The 19,812-nt window shown below is 45.9% G+C and overlaps 1 protein-coding gene across 1 annotated transcript in view; it reads left to right on the top strand.

Moving 5' to 3' along the window:
- The first annotated feature begins 9,585 nt into the window (after window positions 1-9,585).
- LOC119407108 (neurofilament heavy polypeptide) overlaps window positions 9,586-19,812 on the top strand; it is a 22,831-nt gene continuing 12,604 nt past the window's right edge. The window contains exons 1-4 of the mRNA XM_037673964.2: window positions 9,586-9,900; window positions 13,185-13,310; window positions 14,642-14,765; window positions 18,204-18,320. Of these exons, the coding sequence (XP_037529892.1) occupies window positions 9,718-9,900; window positions 13,185-13,310; window positions 14,642-14,765; window positions 18,204-18,320 (550 nt within the window). The 5' untranslated portion in view covers window positions 9,586-9,717. The remainder of the gene's footprint in view (window positions 9,901-13,184; window positions 13,311-14,641; window positions 14,766-18,203; window positions 18,321-19,812) is intronic.

Below are 19,812 nucleotides of genomic sequence, written 5' to 3'. Positions count from 1 at the left end.
TGTGCCCTTTGCAAGAGGAACGATCGCCTATTGTGAACCGCTGTTTAATTGAGCACCATGGTCGTCGCTGATGCACATGAGACCCCCCCCCCCCCCCCCCGGAGTACCTAGCGTATGTGTTGTACATTTAAATGAGGATGGATTTTCTGGGCTGTTGTCACCCATTGATAGAACGGAAACGTAAAGTTCAAATGCGCGCTTACGCGCAAGAGACGTTTCGCTTTGTGCCACGACGTCCTTCACTTTAAAACTCACTTGATGGTGCCGAATGATTTAGTATTTCCTTCTTTTGCTTCTTCATGCGAAGTGTGGATATCATAGGAGAATAACCAGGTCTACACACTTCGTGTGACATTTTCAAGACACGGAATAACATGACAAGATCTTTCATGTTGCACAGTCATAGGCATATAAACCATGCCCGAAAGTGCGCTCTTATGACATGCTTTTGTGGCACTGTAATAACCAGTTGGGAGTATGTTACTTCTGGAAACCCATATGTCAAAAAAAGAGAGAGAGCAACTTCCTCAGGATTACAAGCCTCTGTGCGACTTTTCATCGCTGTTTGTGACGTCACTAATGCCGCATCGATATATGCCCGGCATGCTTCCCTATGGGAGAAGTAGCCAATCGTAGCGAGCGAGCGACCGCGTGACGTCAAAAGGGGTGGCGCGACGGCACATTGATCTCCTCTTTCTGTGACGTCATGATGCACTGGGGCGATATCTGTCGCGTTTTTGTAGTAACTTACCGGTAGGCAGGTTCGCGCTCGGAATTGTGATTCAGTACGCATTGAGTCGATTGCATTTGTCCAGTCTCCATGCTGGAAAAAGAAAGCAGTTGCCTCAGGTGCAATATGTTTGTTCGTACATCACACTTCGTGGTTCGCCGAATACAAAAAAAAGAAAGTGTGAGTAGTACAAATGCCACTTAATTTCACTGTTCGCTGCCATTGAGTCGAATAGAGCCTCGATCATGGAGAGTGACACTATATGTGACTGGGTTGCCAGACGAACCGTTTGTCCCCCTTTCTCTTTCTCTGAGTTTTGCGTTTCTGTAGTTCGACTCTGCCACATGGAAAACAGCGTGGCAATTCTTCTTTCCATGTATTTACCAGTGCATTCTTACGCATAAGAAAGACATTATCAAATACTAATGTGCTATTCGCGTCATATTTGGAGACGTGTAGCTGTTGTCACGACATGAATTATTGCTCTACACCAACATGCATCTATGTAGTACGAACTGATGTACCTTGTCGACGATGGAATACTTTGTTCTGTCTTAGCCAACGCTAATTGCGTCGCGCGTAGGCGACGTTGGACATTTAATGACCACAAGGCCAGGAAGTAGTTCACGTGTTCTCAGTCCATCAGTTCGCAAATTCAACTTCCGGTGTGCCGGAAGTGGAAATGAAACATAGCGGAAGTTGTCAGGAGCGTTGAAGGTTTTTTTCCAGCTCTCTTCGACGTTATTTTTCATGCCACTCAATCGAACGTGATGAAGAAAAAAAATTGTTAGCGTTATTTTAAGCGTTATTTTTAAGAGTTATTTTTAGCGGTACCTTTAAGCGTTATTTTCGAGTTTGCCCAGCTCTCCAACACATCGCCAGGATGTGCTCGTCGCTCCATCGAGGAGTCGCACTGGAGATTGCGTCACGCTTAAGTTAAAAATACCCCCTCCCCCCTACCGGAAGTAATCGACAAAAGCGTCTTTTGTGACGTATGGGAAATATTGTGCGCATTTAGAGACATCGTCTGCCGGTCATTTTTGACGTGGTTCAACTCGTGTAGTGTGTAGCTTTTATTTGTAGCGTGCCTGATTAGGGGACGTTTTTTTTGTGTGTTGATTGTTATATGCCTTTATTTTTTTCCCTCTATTTCTTGTCTTATAGTGCAATGAGAGTATAAGTCCAGGATTTTATACTGCATGAGAGTGCTTTTTTGTTATTGTTGTTGTTCTTGTTGTCGTCGCGGCAATAATGAGGACACCCCACACGTGTGTGTAAAAAAAAAAGCGTGCGTATTCACCACAACCCCAATGTCATTGTCGTTGAGAAGCAGCATATTGAATGAACTGCCATATTCCTTTATTGCCTTTTATTTTTTTCAAGAGTGCAATAAAAATTGACGAGAGAGTTACCTTCTAGAAGCGGTCTGCATCTCCATTTTCTTTTTCTTCCCTGTTACGCAAACAGCGTGAACGTGACGTCACAAACGCCCCAATGCTGGCGCGCTCGCATGTATCGAAGGCTGGTGTTTAAACGGCCCCTGACACCAAAATCAATACCTCGAGATATTCGTGTTGTTTGATTGTCCTGTAGGCGTGGGCGCTTCTGGCCGATTATTAGTGGCGAACGTTACCTTTAAAGGGGCCCTGCGACAGTTTTGCGACTGCCTTATTTAGCACCGCAGATGCGTGTAGTTATGAATGCCGAGACGAACGCAAAAAGAATTATGCAAATTGGTACACGAGAAGTGAAGTTATTAGTCCTCAAAGTTCAAAACTCAAGCAGACGACGACGAGAAACGTTTTTTTTTTTTCGGATTTCACTCTCCCGCTGACGTCAAAGACCGGTTCCAATCACCGCGCACGTCTTATAAAGACATACCGGAAATGTCACCTCATGGTGGCCTTCACACAGTACATTGCTACCGCTCTTTTTGACGGCGTTGTTACCATGCTTACGACAAACCACGTGCGCCAGTTAGCAGACGCTCCCATGATTTGTCGTGTAGTGCTCAAAATGAGTCTGGAAAACCTAACAGACCTCGAGCGCGAGCTCTTGCGACGAAGTGATTGCTTGCATGTCGTGCACGCCATTGCAAATTGAAAGTGCGTCGCTGAGCCCCGCGCAACGCGAGGATGGATCCATGGGCCCAGACGAAACGCTAACGCCCGATGACGCGGAAGGCGTCGGCCGGTAAGCGTTTAGATTTTTTTTTTTCGTTGACAGCATCGTGCCGAACTGAGCGTTGCGTGTTTTGCAGGTGCCGGTGTCGCTTGATGCCGCAAAAGACAAAACGCGGAAGAGTATCGTTTGATTACCATTCCACAGCGCATCTAGCGTCGTGTTCGTTGTTTTGAAAATATGTCAGTTAGAAACGGGAATCATTTGTTTCTGAGAAAGCATAAAAAGGGGTTTTGTTCCTCTTAGGCCTCCGTAATATGGCCAAGCTTCCACCATATGAATATTGCACGTCACGTGTCGCGTCAAGCCAATCAAAAACGAACGGTCTTTGTCGTCACTGTCACATGATATCACGTCACTTCCTGTAACAGAAATAGCCGATGTGTGTCACCATAGTGCGAAATCAAGGTAGTTTATCCCGTGAATTAAAATTATAACCGCTTCGATTTCGGCGTTGCCACTTGCGCAACAATATCGGTGCATTCCACAGTACCAGAAGAATCGATGAAAAAGACATGCTCAAATTGTGTCGCAGGGCCCCTTTAAAGGGGTACTGACAAAAAATTTCGCGGCCGAGATAGCTTTCGGGATCGATTGCCGGGAACATGCGTATATCTGCAAAATATCAACAGTTAATATAGCTTGGAAGGTGTTTTAAACGAATTTTGAAGTTTGCGTGAGCGCTCGACATCCTCGCTCTATTGACACCCTCAAAGGTGACCCTCGGTGACCCCTACCCCCCTTTATTTCCCTCACGTGACCACACTGCAATAAATTATGATGATGTCATAGCCGCCATTTTTTGGCCACGTTCGCTTCAGCAGCCTACTTCTCGGCGGCTGCACGCGAACCGCGCGGAACTGCGTCACAGTTCTGTGTGCTGGCGTGATCGAGCGCTGCACCCGCTATAGGTGGTGATAGTTGCACCCGGAGTCTTGTCGTTTTTGAAACCGAAACTGACACTGGTCGGTAATGAGGAACCTGTAATTAATTGCATGTGTGTCGCGCGCTGCAGCAAACGATGTGCCGTGTTATGACTAACAGGCCGCCAGCAACGCAGTGCAGCAAAAAAAAAAAAACGCGAGGCCGGAATTTGTGTGTCAGTACCCCTTTAAGATATTTTAATTTGGTTTTAAAGTAAGCGTGAGTGCTCATCTGAGTTGGCAGCACCTCGCAACATCGCCACTAGTATGACGTAGACGTAGACGAAGGCCCCGTGTGACGTTTCACAAGAAAAGCGAGGACGCGAGTTTGTGTGCGCAGTGTCACGCAGACTGCAACATTTTCATCACGGCCCCATGGACAGGTTCGGGAGGGGGAGGGGGGGGGGGGGGAGTGGAGTTTGTGTTTATTGGTGACATAAGGGTTAGTTACATAATACGCGTATACAGATGAGTGTCCCAGAGTATAAATACTGAAAACGGGACCCTCAGTTAAGAAATACAAAAGTGGATTTTAAAAATTAGCAGAATATTAGCAGGTGGTAAACAAGCGAGAACAGTTAAAATAGGAGATGAAATAACAGGAAATCAATAACATAGAATGCAGAATGCTAAATACAATATTCGGAAGCAATAATAATAATACTACTATACAAGGCAAAAAATAGCAACAGGCAAGAACAGTTGAAATACAAGATGAAGTGAAAGGAATAGGACAAAATAAAGAGCCAATTGCGAAATGCAATATACAAAGCAATGCAAAGCAAAGTCAAATACAATACAATGCAAAAATAAAAAACGGAATGAAAGTAGGAAAAGGCAAAAAAAATAAAAGTGAAGAAATAAAAATGAAAAGGAATGAAAACAACTTATAGAAGAAACAAGAAAATCGCAAATAAAAGGAATGAGGACAAGACCAAAAAATTATATACGTTAACTGAGGTGAGCAATCAGCAGTTAAAAGAAAAGATTTTATTGATGCTTTGAAATGTGAAAATGAGGGCGCAGTTTTAACTTCAATAGGTAAACTATTCCAAAGTTGAATGGTAGAGAATTTAGATGTTTTCTTACCGTAGTTAGTGCGAATGAATGGTAGCAAGTAATTATAATTAGAAGCAAATCTGGTGGGGCTAGTATTCTTGAGAGAGCTACAATCAATGTATTCAAAGGAAAGCTGGGAATGAAGTAATTTATAAAACATTATAGCTAAGTTGTACTGAAGCAACTTTTTAACAGATAATATTTTGTGCTCATCAAGCAGGCTAAAAGCACCTGAACGCGAGGAACTGTAAGTTATGATGCGTATTGCTTGATTTTGTATATGCTGGATGGAATGAAGATAACAGGAATATGTATTATCCAAGCGATTACGCCATAGTTAATATGAGAATGAATAAATGCAAAGTAGAGTGAAAGCAACGCAGGAGGTGAAAAATACTGGCGTGCCTTGATCAACGCACGAATACCGAAGGCCGACTTTTTTTAAGTATGATTGATGTGAAGATGAAACTTCAGATGGTTGTCCAATGTCACACCTAGAAATACCGCAGAGTCGTTCACGGGAACAAGATGATTTCCTAATGATAAGACAGGATAAATAATTAAAGGCTTTTGATGTGGATGAAAAACCAAAAACGGAGCGGAGGCGTATTCTTGGTTTCCGACGCTCTTCTAACATGACCCCTATAAAATCACGACAAGAACTTGAAACAAAGCTGCCAGATTCAGATTCATGTCTCCGATCGGGGCATGGAATCAGAAAAGAGCTGTAGAACCAGCTAGCACTGCCATAATAAGGATCTTTGCTATCTAACTTCAGACGACAGGGGCGTAGCAGGCATTTTTTTTTTTTTCACATGGAGGGAAGGGGGTTCAACCATCCTTTGTGCATGTGTGCGTGCGCGTTTAATTGTATGTCTGCGTACGTATATGAATTGAAGTCACAGTGAAAAAAATTCGGCAGATCGCACGCCTTGAGGGAATCGGTATCATGCGAAGCAGTTAGCGAGTAGTTCTATGGTGCATTTTTTGGCTTCGAGCCAAGCGTTACGAGGTGGATCGACGTGTTTTTATAATTGCTGTAGTTGTGTGCACATCATGGGCTTACCAGGCACGTCGACAACACTGGCGTTTAAATGGTAACTTAGGGTGTGACGTAAGGTCAGCGCTCACGGTAGAGCGCATACGTCAGTATTATCGAAAAGAAGTGCACTTTACGGTGCGATGATATCAATATCATATTATATCATGCTAACCTAGGCCAATCGCCTGCTGTAATTATGCGCCATCAGTAATGAAAAGCGAAACATGTCCATCCAGGGGCGTATCCAGGGGTGGGGGGGGCACACCGGGCCCGTGCCACCCCCCCCCCCAACTTTTTTTTTGCCACCATGGTACACAGAGCACATAATGACACTCGACCACACTTACCTGGCCGGACCCCACGTCAAATCAAGGGCGTGCCCCCCCCCCCCTCCCCCCGAGTAGTTCTATGGTGCATGGTGCTCTTCTGTTCTATGGTGCTCTTCTGTCTACGCCACTGTCATTCTCTGAGGCAAATAATTTGACCTGAGAAGGAACGCTCGGGCGCTTTTTGAATGAATGAATGAATGAATTAATTAATTAAACCTTTATTTCGCAGAAGAGGAAGGCTCTCGGCCGCAGTTTTGAATAGGTGGGGAACGGATTGTTGGGTGAACAGCATAAGCACAATAAACTAACACCAGTTGATGTGAATCCGTTTTTGGTATAGAGCTTCAATGGAGTCGCTCTCGCGCGAGGTGGTCGACCTCTTCTACACCACTCGAAACGGTTTTATTTTTCCGGAGGGGGCGTGGGGCCGACTTGCTCTTCCACATTTCTCTCGAACTCTCCTCGAACTCTCCCCATTGATATATATATATATATATATATATATATATATATATATATATATATATATATATATATATATATATATATATATATATATATATATATATATATATATATATATATATATATATATATATATATATATATATTATCCTAGGTGCCGACACCACGATATTACTGTGAAGATCTCTGGTGGAAGACTCGAGATTTATTTTTCAATGTACACAAAGACATTGATCGACCATGCAACGCTTGTCTCAAAGAGAATAAGGCCGCATAGGCTGCTACTCGCTGACTGAGCAAGCCCATTTCCTTTTCCATTGCTTTATAGACAGTACCATGTTTGACGTCTGCATCCCAGGTCAGTGGGCATGGACTGAAGATTGCCGTTGTGAGTGCTTCATGCCGCTTGAGTTACGTCGGCGAAAAGCTGGTGGAGATACAAAATTTCAAAAAAAAATATTTCTCAAGTTAAAAAAATAATACCCTTTTGTAACTTTGCCTATGTTCAGCTAATACATAGAGCTTTCAAAAGAAATACGTGCATATTTTTAGTCCGACCATCAAGGCAAGTTTTTTGATGCTGAATACAGAGCCTTTGTCAAAAAAAGTGAAATTCGCAATTTTTTTTCAGACGATCTGCTGCACCTTCAGCGACTAAATTATTTTTCTTTTGTAGTATGTCGAACAGGCCACCAGTACATAATTCATTTGTACCCTTTGAGTTTGTCTTGTTCCTGTAAAAAAATATCAAACTTTACAACTTTATTCAATTTTGCTCGTGCGAAAAGCCCTCGAAGAATCGATATACATAAATAAGTCATTATTTTTACAGTTACATCACTTCATTAGCTTGCCGGCAATACCATTTTATCGAGTGCATCCCATAAACGTCCTTTAAAAAAAATTGTTGTTTGATGCCCTTTAGCTCAGTCGGCGCAAAACTACACTCTCACAAATAGGCGGGAAAACTTTTGGCAACAGAAATAAACGAGCAGGACGAGTTTCGGACTTCAAGAAAAACGTGGAAATTTATTCAGCCATATTTGTGGTGGTCGGAAAATCGCTGGATGATTTGGCATGGAATGACCCAGGCACGTAGCCAGGATTTTTTTTCGGGGGGGGGGGGGGGGGGCAAGGCCTAATTGTTCGAAAGAAAGTATTTCTATGGCAAAAATAAAACAAAAGTTGCCCGGGAATATAGAAGGCCGGACGAATTTCGGGGGGGGGGGGGGGGCCGGGCCCCCCGGGCCCCCCCCCCTTGCCTACGTGCCTGGAATGACCCTAAAACATGCACCAGCCAGGAGAAAGTAGGCTAATGCTGGCACAGGAAGCTTTAATTATGCCAGCGAATTCAACTTAAGATGGCCGAAAATAATTCTCGGGAGGTATAGCAAATACCATATGTTACCACAACATCTTGTTCGAAAGTGAGCTTACAAATTTTTCCGCCAAAGGTTGTTTTCTGGACGAGGATTTGAGTTGCTCTTCGGTCACCGAACTGGTAGTAAAACCCTTTGCTGATAAATCAAAAATGCGTACCATCTTGGCACTTTTATAGGCAGGCATATCGAAGGGTACCCATTTTTAGACTACCAAGAAATTAACCTTTTTTTATTGGCGAGCAAGTCTGCGTGAAAGAATTCACTGGCTGACTGAATTTTTGTGTTCTGAAAACCAGTCGCTACGCGGTTCACTTGCCTAGCTTAAGTCTTCGCTTCAGTTGTTTATCAGCACAACATATTCTGCACATACAAATTCGTTTGAAGGGCATTTTGCACTAAATATTTGACGTAAAATTGTCACTGGCCCATGACCCGAATTTTAAAATCGTGAAATGAAGAAGAAGCGGGCATAAACAGCCCTCTTAGAAATAGCTACTGGACAGGACGGCCAACAGTCCATTGTCAGAGGACGAGGGCCTAAGCCAATTGCTTAAAAATTATCCAGGGCCGGCGCTAGCAGGGGCTGTGCCCCCCATGAAGCAGTCCGGGGGGGTGGGGGGATCCCTCCAGCCTCCCCCCCCCCCCCCGTACTCTCCGCCTATATATACTAGCATAGTTCGCAAGTGCTTTTTGTGCTTCATAATTCGACTGTAGTACGTTTCCTACAGTTCTTATGTCGTCGCGTGGCAAGTGTTGGATGTGTGTTCTTCCTCGCGACAAAGCTGACCAAATCCAAATGAGGTGGTGTAAATCTGCTCTGCATGATTTTTGACAGTGTTAGGGTACAGTGAGGGCATCGTGGAGAAGTGTTTGCAATTGCTTGTCTTGGTCCAATCCATTTTTCAAGTACATGTGGTGAGTATGCTGCATTGGCGATAACCTTATTCAGAAACATCTCTTGCTGGCGAGTAAGTCCGCCCTTCGTTTACTGTCGGTTTTCAATTTTACGCGAATATAATGCATAAATGCTCTGCTAGGGGAGCCTTCGCGCAACATTTCTAGGTAGGGATTGAGGTCCACAAGGTTTAAAATTATTTTTGGTGGTTTCTATGCCCTCGTAAACGAACATATCAACCGATCATCGTGTCCGGCTGAGCTCAGTGCGGACTCAACAGCATTTGAAGCGCAATGTAAAAATAGACATACTCACGTAGCGCATTTGTACGGCGTGCGTATATTGCCCACACATTATTCGGCTAAACGGATGCTGCAGAGGAAAAATTTGTGGTTCCAACGTTTGGTCAAAAGTGTGACTAGGGTGCCTTGATGCGCGTTTTGTTGCGCGTTTTGTAGCGCACACATCGAGGCCAGTGATCGAGGCACACTAAGTGTGACCGGCAGCTAGCGCCCTCTTCTCGTATCGAGCGAGAATCGATACTTTCGCGCTTGCGGACCGCCTTGACTCACTCTGAGGGGGCGCCGACGTCGCTGCGTTGGCTTCGTGGCCGATGGTCGCTGCTGACGTTGGAGGAGCTGTCGGAGCCGCGTTAGTAGCGTGTATGCGGGTCGTTGCCGGTCGTGTCCGCAGGACTGAAGGTGCCTCAGCATGGAGCTGCCGCTCGGAACGGTCGTGAACCCGCACTACGCATTCCCCATCGTCGGCGTCATTCTGTGCGCCCTGCTGGTTTTCGCCTTCGGTTTCAAGTCGCCCTGCCAGCCTCCCAGCTTTGGAAGCATCGACGATGAGAGCGACAAGAAGAAGAAGCGAAAGGCCAAGGAGTCTCAGAAGGTAGTAACGCCGTTCACTTCCCCGAACGGGGCCACCACCACGGTAGTGCAATTAATTAGCGCAGACCTCAGAGGTTCCCGCAGCTGCGGCGAGGGGCCAATCTGTCCAAAAAGCGCATGTGCCCTCCGGGGGTCAACGTGCATTGCGCCTAGCGATCCCGATCAAGCGGTGAAAACGAGTTCCCTCGCGTACATGTCCCCCCCTCTTCTTGAGAGCTTCCTGCCATATGCGAGCTTCTGAAACCGGATCACCGTTCGAACCGCGGATTTTTCCGTGCTGCCGGGTTTTCAGCGCCCTAAATGTCAATCGAACAGCCAACGTCTCGTCGCGTAGTCGCCGTAGTGTTTCGTTTTCCGAGCGCATCTATCAAAAATAGGAGCCGTTACCGACCGCATGGATTTCGCACCACGCTTTCGTTTCCTGTTCTCTTTTTTTTCCTGTGGACGGCTTTGCGATTTCTCGCACGGACTATCGCAAGTGCCCGGCCGGATCGTATCACAAAAATTGATAACGTGATCGCATGCGTGCTACGATTGCAAATCGCCGCTTGCGAGCGTGTCCGCGTTTCCTGCTGCCACAGCTGTGTCACTTTCGCCCAATGGTCATTCGTCAAGAGATAGGCAAGTCCGCAAATGTTGGCTGTGCCTGCCGGCGCGCGTCAGCTGTCTCGGGTTCGACTCCCGCTCGAGGCACGCGATGCACGGATTTGTGAGCTATTGGTCATCGCTACGACACGGCTGGACCAGGGCCTCTGTGGGAATGGCCATGGGGCGCATGACGCAAGACCCGTTGATGTTCCTGGCAGACTTGGCAGCTCTGCACCATGTGAGCGATGTCCTGGTCCAGTCCAGGCCAGCTCAATTCTTTGCTGCGGCGTATGTTCCAGGCTCCTGTGGCACTGCTGCCGTACTTAGCTTTGCTGGTTTAATTATTTTTAATTGCGAAAGCGCAGAAAGCTGATAGGATGTGCCGTCGATCTGGGCACCGTCGATTGCCTATGCCGCGTGTTTGAAGTTTTGTCCAATATTTAGTGCAGATACAGAATTATAGACGTTATAGTGCAGAAAAAGATCCCATGGTGTAAGGGGGACATAATGTTCAAACAACAAGTACTACTTCGACCAAACCCGATGCCGCCGCCAGTACCGAGACAGAAAGGGGGGGGGGGGGGGAAGACGATAGCAGTGTTGAAGATGCTTTCCATATCGCGACCTCAAATCTTGCACATGCGCGCCTCTTTTGCTGCGGGCACCGACCGACCGTAGCGCGTGAGATTAGATGCCAGGCTCGGACCACTTGGCCGGCGACACTGGACGTTTGCGCGTTTTTATCGTGATGGTGCGCTTCGTTTCGCTTTCTCCGCGGGTTTTAAGGCTTCGAAAAACACGCTGACACGCCGAGACTGGTGTGTGTGCCCCCCCCCCCTTCTCCTCCTTCAACTTTCCTGCGATCGTGCAGAGCTCTGCCACTTGAATCTTCGAGGTGGCAGACTTCGCGGGAAGTGAATGACATTGCAAAGCTCTTGCTTGATCATTTTGAAGTCGTTAATAACGAAATATGGGTAGTGCAGAACACGACGTTCAGCTTGCATTTTCACAAATGACGATGATTGAGAGTTGGTTCTCAGATATTTTGATGCCACTGAAAGTAGAACGGTATGACGAAGACGTCATGCTGAATTTCACCTAATTTCTTGCAATGCCACGATGAAGAGTAAAGAACTTCACACCTTGAAGCATGCTGCATTGGCTTAGTTGTTATGGCATTGCTTTGATAAGCACGAGGACACAAGTTCAATTCCTTGCCACAGCAGCCACATTTCAATAACGATGACACGCGAAAAGGCCTGTGTACTTAAATTTAGGTGCATGTTGAAAAACTCTAGGTGGTCATAATTGATCCAGAATCTCTCACTATGCCATGCCTCATAATCATATGTTGTTCTGGCACATAAAACCCCAGAATGTATTTTTGATGCACCGTTCTCTCTTAGCCATCCGTGACCATTCGGCCAATACCGAGGCAGTCTTCACCTAATACACATCGAATGGCTTCTCTCTCATTGCTGCGTTTTTTAGCAGCGGTGCTGTTTAAGCTCGGAGAATCCCCGATAGTCACGAACAAAAATTATTGGGAACCAGCACGCACTCACTTCGTCCTGTTCTTCATCTTCTGCTTTGCTTCAAAACATGTGCGTCGATTTGTCCGGCATGGGATGCACAACTGATGGGCGAGACGACGAGTGCAGAGAGATATAAAGAAAGGAAGATAGGCAGAGAAAGAAATACACGCAAAAAAGAGAAAGAGAAAACAGAGCAAGGCAGAAAGAGAAAGAAGGATAGAGAGAGGGAGAATCAAAGAAAGAGAAGGAAAGAAATAGAGAAAGAGTTAGAAAGGGGAAGCGATAAATTGAGAAAGAAAGAGATAGAGCAAGAAAGAAATAGAAATAAACAGACAAAAAGAGAAAGGGGATGAAAGGAAGAGGAAAAAAATGTTGCGGTGGCTTAGCTCGGCTATGCCAGGATAACGTAGCGTTAGCAAAGGTTCAGCTAATTATTCTTAGCTTTCCTGATTGTCTAGGATTAGCTTGATTATCATGCTTACTGCTGCTCCAATGACACACACACGGTATACGTATTATGTGGCACATGTATATTTATTTTGCCAGGCAACTACTTCGGCATCCGATGAGTTAAGCTTCTCTGCTCTTCTGCGCCGTTGAGCAGCATTTGCGCTCTCCTTTTCCATGGCTAAACCACGCTGGCAAACGCCAGTCAGAGGCACTATCAAGTGGCTCCAGCGCAGTGTCAGACGGCGACTGCACAGCGAAGGCGAATAGCTGCGCGCGCGCACTGGCGCCAGTAAGTCTACCTCGGCTACGACATCACTCCTCTGTAAAGCGCAGACCGGCGGCTGCGAGTCGCGAGCGGCAGCGGCGGAGTGCGCGGGAGGTGCCGGCTTCGATGCGCCAGCTGTGTGACATCACTGATCCTCGTGCATGCGCAGCACGGCTCTTGAGGGGCCATGCAAAACTGGCTCGGCTGGCCCAGTGTAGCTAACGCTACAAAAGCAGAGATACACGGAAGGCTGCCCAGTTCCACACATCCTTCAGACTTGGCACCAGTAGTGCAGAGGTGCCTTAATTTATTGTGTATCTAGAACCGACTTGTGCTGCAAACACATATGTGCTTTCTTTAACAGAATTTCTGTATTGTGTATTTTGAATTTCTGTGTGTATTGTGTTAATATTCGCATTCTCAATTGAAGCGTGTTCTCATTTCTAGAGCAAAGCCCAAGCTAATGGCCATGCACCAACTGCATCCCCGAAAGTCGTTAGCCAAGCCAAGCCCAAGGTAGAGAAGGCGCCCGCTGCTCCTACGAAACAGAAGACTGAGAAAACCGATGCGAAGGTATGACACTAATCTGTCACCTCACATCAGCTCGATTACTTGAACACTGAGATTGCACCACTGTGTACTTGCATTTTCCATAGGAAAATGAAGTGTTCAATTGCGTGCAGATCTGTCTGCACCTGTGGTATTGCATGATACCTAATGGGACAGTAAAGAAGGAATGTTTTTGAGCCAATGTTTTAGACGACAATCTTGAAAGTCTTCTTGTGTTTATTTGGTGTTACACAACACCTCAATTCTGACTGCACCGCCTTGAAACAGGGTGTGCTCTCATGTTAGAAACTCTGTGCACTAGACACACAAGACAGCCTGTAATGCTGAGCATTCTAAAAAGCTTTAATAATGGTCACAGCAACCATTTCTGAGACCCTTAAATTTGTAGTCAATGCTGCCACAAAAATGAAAAACCAAACATTACTTGGCTGTATGCCGCAAGAAGCCCACAATTTTCGTGTAAGAGACGGCTAGCTCTCTTTTGTTGCTGAAGCCCCCCTTATTGTGCCATCAAGGGCTCACAAATACTAGTCAGTGGGCAACTATTCACGATTGTGAGTTCCTCACACTCGGAAGCATCTACATGTTCAACGCTCAAACCTTCTGGCAGACAGGTGAGGTATGGTTGTTACATGTCCCACTCCGGTTGTCAGGTGCCAACTTTGAAGGGTTACAATATGTGCATCACAAAAATGAGAAAATGTGAAGGAAAGGGTAATACATGGGGCATTGAAAACAGCAACGAAGAAACATTGACTAGGGGAGGAACCAGGAAAGTAAACATTGCGGATTTTGTATGTTCGCTATTTTTAAGGTCCTCTGCAAAGCTTTTTGCAAGAATATATATACATTTTAAGGCATCACACCAATTTAATTTGTTTTCAGTGAAGAATAAATAGGTGGGATGCAGGCCTTCCGACTCAAAAATTCCAAAGAGATTGTTTAAAACTTACCGTTTGTTTTTGATACTTGCAAAAGATTCCGCCTTGAATTCTCATAAAAAAATATTTTAAGTGTGTGGCATATCTCGTATGCCCTGAAGTGTCAGTAAGAGGCATCTGCTTTGAAGAAGACTTTCTTTGAAGAAGGCATACTTTGACATTCTAGCGTAATGACCTGAAAAGATGATGAGGGGTGGAATCTTGAGGATTTAAGAATATCCTCAAGTGTGAAACTTGGACGTGCATGACTTCGACTGGCTTGACAAGCTTCGCTCGTCTTTAGGGATATTGGTACAAACAATGAGTATAGCTCAGGCGTGGCAGTCGACTGGTTAAAGGACGACATGGGTACCATTTCGTGCTCCGAGAACATTGTTGTTGCAACCTCTGTAGGCTGCCCAGCACAAAAAGCCCGCCCAAGCCCAGGAGAAGCGGCAAGTCAGTGCCAAGGGAAAGAAAGAAGCCGCTGCGAAAGTGGCAGAGGAGCCTGCACCGCAGGCTGCCGAGGACGCTGGAGGTACGTTGCAGACACAGTGGAACTCCACTTATATGTTCCTCGCTTATACGTTTTCGGGTATAAGTGTTTCTGGCATCCGGCCCCAACAAAGAATCTAGAGGCATCTATGTACAGTAAAAGCTCGTTAATATGGCCCTCGTTAATTCAGAAAATCTGATAATTCGGATGTGTTCTCTTCTCCCAGCAAGCATATGCATTGTTTAATGGTATCAAATTATCATTCATTTGGTCATATTTGGCTGCAACCTGATCAGTTTGGATGATTCTCGGAGTGTGCCAAAAGATAAGTCAATTTCAATTTCAGGGCCAAGAAATGAAAGTTTACTTACTTCTCCGGACTTGTCACTTTAGCTATCGTGAAAGCGTCGTCTTCAAAGGGAAATCAGCGTGACGTTTAAGCCAGTAGTGACAACCACCGTTTCAGAATGTTTGCACACGTATTATTTTAGAATGCTGCTTGGCATTTTCAGCATCTCCCAGTGAGTCCTCGCATCATCAACAAGGTCGCAGGCGTGGAATAAGCTGACAGCGGATGAGCTCATTGCTGCCAACGTTTTTTGCGGATTGTGTGATCTCCGGGACCTAGGTCACGTTTGATTTACGTCATTGAAGAGTTGTCCACTCATGTTGGTCGGAATACTTAAATGAAAAGCTGTCGTATAGAAGTTGCAGTGTATTAAATTACTGGAAAGACCACCGTGTGTATTTAATGCCATTAGTTTCATCCTTAAAGGAACACTAAAGGCAAATAACAATTTATGTCAGAGTGAAAGCCCAATGTATGACAACTTCTAAAACGGCAATATTATCAACAGCAGTGCCCTACTTACCGAGAAATTAAGCTAAATGTATCACATGATGAGCGCCACGAGTGGGACATTTTCGAAGTGATCCCGATGACGTAGGGAAGTCGGCCTACAATAAATCACTAGTAATCAAACTAGCAGCAGTAAAAAAAGAACATTCCGAGCAACAAAAGACGTAATAAAATGCTGTTTGTTCGTTTCCGCTTGATTCATGGAAAACAAAACCTCCGTGGCGTTGCCACGGGGAACGGCGCGCGTGGTTCAAACATGGTTCAAAGGTTCAGTTTTCGCCGAACTGTGCCTCGCCCGTCTCAGTGGTAGTTTCGGGATCGCGTACTGCCGTGCGTGTTTTGCGCGCTCGTGAAAGTCGCTCTGACAGAAAGTTCGACAAAATGCCGCATGCGTGTGATATTGCCGGATGCCCGAATGGTGCACAACGCCAGTGCTGCAGCAAGGAAACCGGTGTGTCTTTTCACTGGGTGCCGCGGAATGAACCCTTACGCTCGAAGTGGCTTAGTGTCATGCCATTGCGCCAGTGTGCTAAACAGTCAAAACCTCTGCGTGTGTGCTCGCTGCACTTTCGTACTGAGGATTACGAGACCAACCGCAACTTGGTGACGGCTTTGAATGTGCCCATCCAAGCAAGTCTTTGCCGCAGCGCCCGTTGTTGCTACTGTGGGTCCCGCTACTTCCGCTCGGCTGCTACTAGTGTCGGCGGCCGCGCAGTAAAAGCGGGCAACGTTGGGCACGGCAGCAGTGACGTATGAGAGTCGTATTTTCAGGCGGGAGATTTGAAGCGCGCTAACGCGATGCGGACCACTAAAAACGTGATTTTATTTCAAAATAAGCAGTTCCTTGGCACAAAAGCAGCACTACGAGGTTTCTGGACCGCTATTTCAACAATCAACGCCGACTTAATATTTGCCTTTAGTGTCCCTTTAAGAAGCTCTGGAGTACTCAAGATGAGAAATATCAACCAAGAATTGGGTGTCCACGATCCTTTAAAATGACCCGTTCGTTTATTTTTGTAGCGTCATTCTACTAGTTGTTGTAGTTGGTCCTTTGTTGCCTGGGCATAGCTTATACGAGGGGCGTTCAATAAAGATTTCCCCTGACCAACTTCCATTTATCGCAGGATGCTGAAACTGCGCATGTGTAATGACATAAGTAACTGTAGGTCACGTGCCAATTTGCAACTCTAAACTAATAACGGTCTTTCATTTAGAGGTGCTGAAGTGGTGTGAGGTGTGATAATGGATGCAGTGGAATACAGAGCAGCAGTCAAGTTCCCGTACTTGAAAGGCCGCACTCCAAGGAAGACGTTCGATGAGATAAAAGAAGTTTATGGGGAAGATTCCCCATCATATGATGTAGTGAATAACTGGCATCTCCAATTCAAATATCGTGTGATTTCCGTGGAAGCGGCTCCGATTGCAGGGCGACCCCACTACGCTGTCAATGAACACACCATCCAGCAAGTGAAGGCCGCCATTTTGGAACATCGCCGCATTAGCGTTCGAGACCTAGCCCAACATGTCAAGATTAGTGTGGGGTCCATGGAAAAAATCATTCAGGACCATCTTCATATGCGTAAGGTATCCAATCGCTGGGTTCGCCGGCTGCTCACACCTTTCCAAAAGCAGGTACGAGTCGAATGCTCCCAGGCTCTTTTGACCATGTGTCATGGAAACCAGCAGGACTTTTTCAACAGACTGATTACACAGGATGAATGCTGGGTCCATCACTATGATCCAGAGACTAAAGTCCAGTCGATGCAATGGAAGCACTTGGACCCACCGCCTCCAAAGAAAGCACGCACCCAGCCCTCGACGGGCAAGGTCATGCTCACAGTCTTTTGGGACCAGCACGGAGTAGTCTTGATGGATTTCCTAGCAAAGGGTGCCACGATTACTGGGGCATACTATGCTTCACTGCTGCGGAAATTGCGAGAGCCCATCAAAAACAAGAGACGTGGCATGCTCACCAAAGGCGTCCGCCTTCTGCGAGACCATACCCCAGTTCACAACTCACATGTTGCCCAGACGGAAGCACGCTCCTGCGGCTTTGAAATTCTACCGCATTCCCCTTATTCACCCGACCTCGCACCATCGGTCTTCCACTTCGTTCCAACATTGAAGTCATATTTGAAGGGCAAGCATTTTCCAGATGATGAGACTCTGATTTGTGAAGTTACAACATGGCTTTTGGAGCAACCTGTCGACTTCTACAAGTGAGGTGTTTATAGTTGCATAAAAAGATGGGAGAAGTGTGTGTCCCGGGGTGTCACCTATGTAGAGAAGGACTAATAAATCTGCAAAGTTTCGTTGCTCTCCGTCCAGAGGAAGTGGGTCAGGGGAAATCTTTATTGAACGCCCCTCGTAGTTCACCCATAACCTTGTTGCGGCTTGAAACAGTAGTCTGAAATTTTGTGCGACTGTCTTCAGGGGCAGTAGATTTCGTTTCCTGCAGCTCTTGCATTGAAGTACTCAGTGGCAGCATTTGCACCAACGGTCACAAGTTTCCTTAAACTGCTGTTTCTTCTTTTAGTGAAAAATTTCGTTCTCCGTCAGTTGTTACTTGAGTGTTGAGTCACTGCCATTTGTGCCTAATGCAAGCTCCTCTTTCAAAACAGACGGATGGGTGCAGAAGCTGAGCAAGAAGGAAAAGAAGATACGCCGCAAAGAGGAGGAAAAGACGGAGAAGACTGAGAAGATCGGCGCCTCAGCTGACAAGGCCAAAGCGTTGGCCAGTAAGTATGCCTCAGTCACTTGTCTCTATAGTACATATAGTGCAAGCACAGTGATTGGAAGCGGAGCGTGATGTAGATTTTTCCGACGGTATATTACGGGCCCTCCATTCCTGGTCATCAGCTGTCTCATAACCATGAAAAGCACTAACCTAAGTGGTAGGTTCTCATGCATCTCAAGTGGGGAACACTTGTGATTTCAGGACGTGGGTGGTTGGTTGCATAAAGATGGCAATTGCGAACTCAAGTAGCAGACATTGCAATGTCTCAACTTTAAAGAAGTGAAGGCAGAAGTATTTCAACCAGACTTTGAACTCCTATGTTTTAGCTTAGAGATGCAGGTTTTGCAGAGGCGTAGCTGAAAGTCTTTTTCCTTTGGGGGAGGGGGGAGGTCAGCCACTCTTTTGTATGTGTGCGTGTACACACGCAAAATTTCAAATTTTCAGGGGGAGGGTTTTGCACCACCACCCCGGCTGTGCCACTGATCGTTAAGGAATGAACGCACTCATATGTGACAGACAGGTCTGATTAATCAGACTTTGAACTCTTCTATGTTTTAGCTTAGAGATGCAGGTTTTGCAGAGGCGTAGCTGAAAGTCTTTTCCTTTGGGGGAGGGGGGAGGTAAACCACTCTTTTGTATGTGTGCGTGTACACACGCAAAATTTCAAATTTTCAGGGGGAGGGTTTTGCACCCCCACCCCGGCTGCGCCACTGATCGTTAAGGAATGAACGCACTCATATGTGACAGACAGGTCTGATTAGTTTATTTGTGCTCATTGTTAATAAGTGTTAGCTGCCATTGTAACGCTTTAATGCGTTCTCACTGCAAAACTTGCAGCTTTTGAAATTTTACTCTATTGTCGCAAATATGGTTGAGAAAAGCCATGTCTGATCGGATTGGGTATGCATTATTAATGGTATTGAATGCTCCCATACATATGCTAGTACCGGAGATATTTCAGGACGTTTGTGTAAATATCAGATGCTTTTTACCAGTGAGATTAACCTTGACAGCTGGTGACTATCCGTTGCAGTCGTTCACCTGCTGTGGTGGTTTAGCGGCTATCGCATTATGCTGCTAAGCACAGGGGCACATGTTTAGTTCCCAGCCATGGTGGCTTTCACTTCAATGGCGCCGAAATACAGTGACAATGACTCTCATTTACATGCTTGTATTTAGGTGATCGTTAAAGAACCCCAGGTGGTCAAAGTTAGTCCAGAGCCCCTCACAACGGCGTGCCTCACAATCACATAATGGTTTTTAGCACATAAAACTTCTGAATTTAATTTCAGCGGTCGTCATGATTCGAGCGTTGCTTGCCTTTCTGGGCACAAGTTCTCCTAAACTAAAATAGTTTGCATCTTAACTCGCAGTCTTAGCTCCGTTTTTCTGTCCTTCAGTGTGGCACTGTTGTGCATCGTGCATGCCATCAAATTCTGAGCAAGTGCCCCCTCCCCTTTTCTCTCGCACTTATCACACACAGAGTCCAGGCC

The sequence above is a fragment of the Rhipicephalus sanguineus genome, chromosome 10, assembly GCF_013339695.2.
Source record: "Rhipicephalus sanguineus isolate Rsan-2018 chromosome 10, BIME_Rsan_1.4, whole genome shotgun sequence".
In the NCBI taxonomy this organism is placed as follows: domain Eukaryota; kingdom Metazoa; phylum Arthropoda; class Arachnida; order Ixodida; family Ixodidae; genus Rhipicephalus; species Rhipicephalus sanguineus.
Note: the sequence above shows the minus strand (reverse complement) of the source record. Positions and strands in the feature narration are given on the sequence as shown.